Source organism: Rhagoletis zephyria, unplaced genomic scaffold (genome assembly GCF_001687245.7).
Source record: "Rhagoletis zephyria isolate East Lansing unplaced genomic scaffold, Rhagoletis_zephyria_1.1 Rzeph_scaffold_20515, whole genome shotgun sequence".
NCBI lineage: Eukaryota > Metazoa > Arthropoda > Insecta > Diptera > Tephritidae > Rhagoletis > Rhagoletis zephyria.
The window spans coordinates 1-6,374 of record NW_016177573.1 but is presented as its reverse complement, the minus strand read 5'-3'; the positions used below and the strand labels follow the sequence as shown (position 1 = coordinate 6,374).

Genomic DNA, 6,374 nt, shown 5'->3' with positions numbered 1-6,374 from the left:
TCAGAATTTAAGTCAAAATTTGGTCACATTTTTGAGATTTAAAAATATTTTAATTTTTTTCAAACCGTGGTAGCGACCCCCAAAAAATCTGAAATTTTGGTGTATTTGTTTATGTTATAAGTAGAACAAAAAATAAATAAAAATTTAGAAGCTGATATTTTTAAATACCACCCTAATGTGCATACATTATGTAAATTAAGGATTAAGTGAAACAGCAACTTACCTTTTTATAGCGAAGCTATGGTATTTGTGCCGAAAGGTCAGAAACTGAAGTGAACTGAAATATAAGGCAAGAGAAAAAATGTATTTAGAGTTTTCGAATATGTAAATAACAGATTTGCTTGTATAAACGTTCGAACATGCACATCTGTAGGCATTAGACATAACAACTTAACTCGGCTATAGTTTAAGTAAAGCACGAGTACCAAATCTTTCAGTTTCCATGCGATATTTGTAATATTTAAACAATCACAGAAATGGTGAAGTGAAAATGAAAAATTCAAATTTAGTGAAAATTTTAATTTTCCCCTACATCATTTGATTTTATCAAATCACAAAAAAAAATTCTCTTGACTGCAAAAATGGTTTAGCCCACTTCAAACTTATATTAATTCTTCCTCATATTGGTAAAAATTTGCTATAAAATTTTGAAGAAAAAAAATTGGCTTTTTCGAGAAAAGCAATTTATTATTTTTTGGCCGCCATGTTGTTAAGTTTAAAGGTTTTTGCAAATTTCAAACGAATTTTCAATGATTGTAAGTCTTCTGAAGAGAACCGGAGTCTTCCTATCGAAAAATATTGATTTTCAAGAATTCTATACCATTTCTACGAAAATTTGTTTTTTTTCCTATATAAAGAACATGGAAAACTTTGACCGACCTCTAAATATTTTTTGATTTCAAAATAAAAAATAGGGGCTCAGTATTTTCGGTATAGCACAATCCTAGGGGGTTAGAGCATAAAAATTCCGACTTTACTTTTCACGTGCATTTTTGGACCACCCTAATGTGCATACATGCATGACTCATGCGTGCTTACGTAAGGCTATTTGTGCATAATAAGATAACATTAAAGATATCTTAGTAGATCGACATATCTCGCCAGCCGGTTCGAAAACGCCCTATCTCAGAAAGTTTTTCAAGAACGCCCTATTCAGAATTTAATGTAGAATCGCCTAATTCAGAAGTCGGTTCAAAAACGCCCATATATGAACATATTTTCTTGGTTTTTAGGTTCTTTAACATTTAACTGTGATTTTATTCCTTTAGATATGCTATTGCATTGCTATGGATAGCAATCGAACAGATAGTTTCACCCGAAAACAAATTCGCCCGATTTTTTTTCATTCGCGCGAATACACAGAAACGTAAAGTGAACGATTAGGGGCGAAAGTGCAACTCTTGATAAGGCTATATATGTTTTTAAGTAAATATATACACATGTATGTATGTAGTCAAAAACCTCGCAAGTTTTTTCGATGCTTTAATTTTTATATAAAACGTTCATTAAAGTAAGCAATGGCCAATTCAAAATGTTAATAATTGCTGTATATTTTAACATGCCCAAGCAGCTAGTTATTTATCTGTAATGCGACATTATTATTGCTTATTTTTTTCCACCCGCATGGCAACACATTAGTCGATAGTGACAACTAAATGAACACGCATTCATTTTCATTCTCAAAGGTTAAATTTTACTGCTTCTTTTTCGAAGACTTATCAGCAAATGTGGCGTAAAATACACAAATATGAAGTACGTAGATAAGGCAAGCCACTGAGTAAAGCAGCATTTACGAATTTCAGAAAGCGTAGTGGTTATGCGACAATCAAAACGAACATTAATAAGTATGTACATATGTTTGTGTGAGAGGAATAATGTTTGTTTTTATATAAAATTCTTTAGTTATCGCTAAAAAAGTAGGGAAACCACAAACAAACTTCATTTGAGAGGCGAAAAGTTACAATACGTTTTTTTTTTGAGTTGGTATTTAAAATAGAATGAATCGTTGAAGAGCCTAAGAGCATTGCACTTTTTGTCGCACCAATCTTGTGTAAAAAAAGAAATCGATCGATAGGTATATGATTTTTATCAAGTTAAGGTCAGACTTAGACTTGCAAAAGTATTTGTGTTGGCTGAGAGAACTGGCCCCCCGATTGGAGTCGGTTAACTCGTGTCGCACAGGGGCAAAGTTCAGATTACCCTATGAAGACGTCGTAACCGACAGCAATCGGGACCAAAATTTATTTGTGATATCTGTGACCGTGGTATAACCGATTGAGGGGGTGAAACTGAACAAAATCGTTCATTTGATTTTTTTTAGGGACCACCCTTTTGTTTATACATAAGCAAATCCTAGAATGTTACTGGCCGTCTCCACAGGATAAAGTTTATATCTTGATACATATGTCGGAATATAATTTGCCAATAGAGACCGCTCATTGCTCTTCGAGAGCAATATATATCAGAGCTTATATCTTGCCATCTATTGCCGGCAATTTGGTAGTTTGGCAGCTACTTTTTCATTTGCACGAAAATTTCGTGGCTGCAACATCATTATTATTTTAATATAAAGGCAAAAATTTAGCTGTTTCCTGTTAAAATATTTGTAATTATGTATTTGGTTGTAAATGGCCTATTTTTTTAATTTTTTAAGCGATTAAATCCGGCAAAAATACGTTTTGGAAGCTATCATACAAATGCTTATATCAAGATGTAAAAAAGCCCACACAAATATTGCCGCTGATATAACTTATACCTAGCGACCAAAATGACAGCTGGGCAGCAATAAATTTTATCCTGTGGAGACGGCCAGTTAGAGTGAGCATTGGGGTGGTTCTTAAAATATCAACATCTAAATTTTGTATGGGGACCCACTATATTTACTTCCAACTATGTGCGAAATGAAGAGATTTCAAAGTTTTAAAATAAATTTTGGGGTCGCTTCGAGTTTTGAAAAAATAAAAAAATTTTTTAAATAGCAAAAAAAAAAAACGACACCACTTTGACCAGCTATAAATTAACAAGTTTTGCTCCGATCAAAAAAAGTGGCATGTCCTTTGACCCGCACATTATTTGTCTTTCTAACGATTGGGAATAAACAGACTTGTCAGTTAATAGCGTTTTCTTTTCTGGAAATAATGTTGTATTTATTCTGCCCTGCGCCAGGGCTGTAAAGTTTTCGTGTTCTTTTCTCAGCATCTTCACATGCATATTGCGTGCTCTTTCCTTAAAGTTTTGCACTCTGATAATGTTGCCATATAAGGAGGTGACATTTTTTTCGAGAAAAGGAAACGCCATAAGTCGTGAATAAAATCATACCCCGAAATATACAAAAACACCATTACCTCAATAAAAAAAAAAATATATTTTAAATGCGTTTTGATCTCAGGAAGTCCATACTGAGATTTTCGGTATTTTTTCAAGATTTTTCATGTAATTATGGAGATATATATTCAAAAACCAGCGTTATAGTGGTTGGAAAAAATTAAAAAAATGCTGCAATTGTTCTGAAACAAACTGAAACAAATGGAACTTTTTAGGAACATTATTTAAAATCTTCGGCAAGAAAATTCCGGCGAAATGTCATCTGTTCTCGCACAAGAGAAAAATATCCAGAAAAGTAGGCGAACAGAAACTTTGCAAAACTTGCAAGTTAAACGAACAGTTGATAGAATTTTGATTTAACTTCATAGGTACATAAGTGTAAATTTTAAAACATAAGAAAACTGGCCACAAGGTTTTCCCTGACACAGTTTATTGACTAAAAGAATAATTACATACTTGCTTCTACACTTTCAATTAATCTTATTTTATAATTTTTATCTTCCAGGCCATTAAAGACTATTTTGGTGATTTGTGTAAATTCCAACCATCTGTTTTCCTCAGTCGTTTGTTTAAGAACCACCCTAATATACATGAAATCCAAATGAAAATGGTAAAAATTAAGCAATTTATAGACAAGTCGTTCACACTTCCATTCAGCTAATCAAAATTTATTACAAAATGCTAAACGAAGTGCTACTAAAACAATCGAATAACATTAATGGTGCAACAAAAAACAATTACTGAAGCCGCTAAAAATTCAGCATTTTAATTAATTTCAATTTAAAAAAATATCGAAATAAACAATCAAAAATGGGTAGAAAAAGGGGGCAACTAAGCTCGAGCCACCACACAAAGCCTGCTAAAGATCGGACAAACTCATATACATACATACATACATATGTATGTATGCGAATCAGCAATAAAACCATTCTCAACACATTCATAAGCCAACGCAAATGAATTAATTCGTTGAACGATTTTGGAATCAATTTGAATTTCATTTGAAGTTGTCATCGACAACAACGTAACGGCAAAGCGAAAAAGGGCATCACGTACCCAACGGCAAACTTGCATAGAACATACACACAAAGTATATATAATTTTACATACACACACATGCATGCGCGCATCTATTGAGAATGTTAACCCAGCAGAAAAAAAATATACATAGATAAAAAATTAATCACTTGTAGTTAGCTTTTTTGCATGATATCGATAAAACGCATAACTTTTAATTACCTACAAAAATTTAACTTGAAACTAGTTTAAAAGTAATGCAGACCTAATCGGCAGTTTGTTTTCTTTAGACATGTTTCTATTTAAATAACCTCATATTTACAAATTTTACTTTGAATTCACTTTTTTCTGCGCTTCACCGATAGTTTTTCGAATTCAGTACAAATAAAATGAGGATCGAAATTTTATATTACGTGAATTCTTTTGCCACCGTGCTACAAAAAACACTCGCTTAAATGACGAAATACAAGCAAAGCAACAACACAAACTCGGCTAATTATCCGAGTTCAAACAGGTCGGTTAAAAAATACGCGACCTTAAGGGTAGTGTTGTTAAGCGAAAAAACTGCTCTGTTGTGAATTGTTAATGGGAAAGTGGAGAGGGAAATTTGTGTTTCCTTATATACGTGACTTATATTTTAAATAAGTATATATATTAACCAAATACCTCGCATAATCACTCATTTAAAATGGTTTTTGTGTGTAAATCCCGTTAAACTGATCATATGTTTCTTGCCAACCGGGTTGCTTAAATAGCTAAAAGGAAATTTTACCCGAGTTGAGCGTTCTTTTTTCGCACGCATACAATAAAATGCAGCTATTATTATGTTGAAATTACTTATGTCTGATGTCATTCGGCCACCTATAGCAGAGTATGTAAATAAATATGTAAACTTAAAGAAAATAAATAAATAAAAAATTAAAAAAAAAATTATAATTTACTTATGTCCAACAATAATTAGTTACAAATTAGTTGACACCTTATGTACCTTAATTATTTCGCGGTTATCGCCATACAAACATAGTTAGCTTTCGCCTTAAAAAAAAATAAGCAGATAATAGTGACCTTTAGTTCCTTCCTAATCAACTTCAAATTAACTTATAGTTAAATACATTTCCTGCAGGGTCGTTTGTTTTCCAGCCGTTACAGATAGCTGAAAAAGTTGCCAACAACAAAGCAAATGTTGTTGTTGCAATTGAAAGCAACAGTTCGCTTGAGTTTGGAATGTGGCGGTATACAAAACACGCTCGCCTTTCAATTAAATTCCATTGAAGACAATTAAAAGTATCTCGCAGATACCCGAGTTGCAGCCGCCGCAACAACACAATTTGAATGAAACGCCAGAACAGTAGTTACGCGTTTACATATGTATGTATGTATATACATGTATGTATGCAAGTATCTGCATGCTAGGCTAGCCCGTTATCTCGTCAAACTCGCAAATACACACACACACACACATGCAAACATACGAAAGGTTCCACTATGAAATGATGGCTATTCAATTACCGTTACTTGCATGACGCACTCGTCGGGCCAGCGATGACGAAGCCAGCAAAGTCGTCGAACGTCAACTTCATCGCCAACGCCGACGCCGCCGTCGTCGTGGACAATGGTGCATAGTATTTCCAGGAACTTGAACTTTGCTGTCGTTTGCGTGTCAGGCGCCAAATGCGCGAATTTTGCAACGGTGTTATCCTTTCGTGCGCGCTTTCCAGTGTTAATTTTTGCTGCTTCCGTTTTGTAACAAATTTCACAGAATAACAAAATATTAAACTGCATTTGTATGAAATTTATTTATCTTGGAATCTTTCACATGCATACGTAATACGAGTATCAAACACCTCTCGCAATTTTTGTTCATTTCAGCTTGCGGAATTGTCCGCATAATTGTTTATTATTTTTATAGTATAACTGATGATTCTCTTTGCTTTCACCTTGTACGAATTTAAACACGCGCGCACACTTTTCGAATATGAGCACGCTCCACCGCCCCTCTGGACGACAGCAACACACATTTTCAAAGGAAAACA

At 33.7% G+C, this 6,374-nt stretch overlaps 1 protein-coding gene across 1 annotated transcript; it reads right to left on the bottom strand.

Annotated features, from left to right (window-relative positions):
- Nucleotides 1-223: 223 nt before the first annotated feature.
- On the bottom strand, nucleotides 224-6,360 carry LOC108380835 (uncharacterized). The gene is made up of 2 exons (XM_017637235.1): nucleotides 5,851-6,360; nucleotides 224-277 (listed from the first exon to the last, which is right to left on the bottom strand). The coding sequence occupies exons 1-2, from the start codon at nucleotides 6,121-6,123 to the stop codon at nucleotides 239-241; spliced, it is 312 nt and encodes a 103-aa protein (XP_017492724.1). The 5' UTR covers nucleotides 6,124-6,360; the 3' UTR covers nucleotides 224-238.
- Nucleotides 6,361-6,374: the final 14 nt, after the last annotated feature.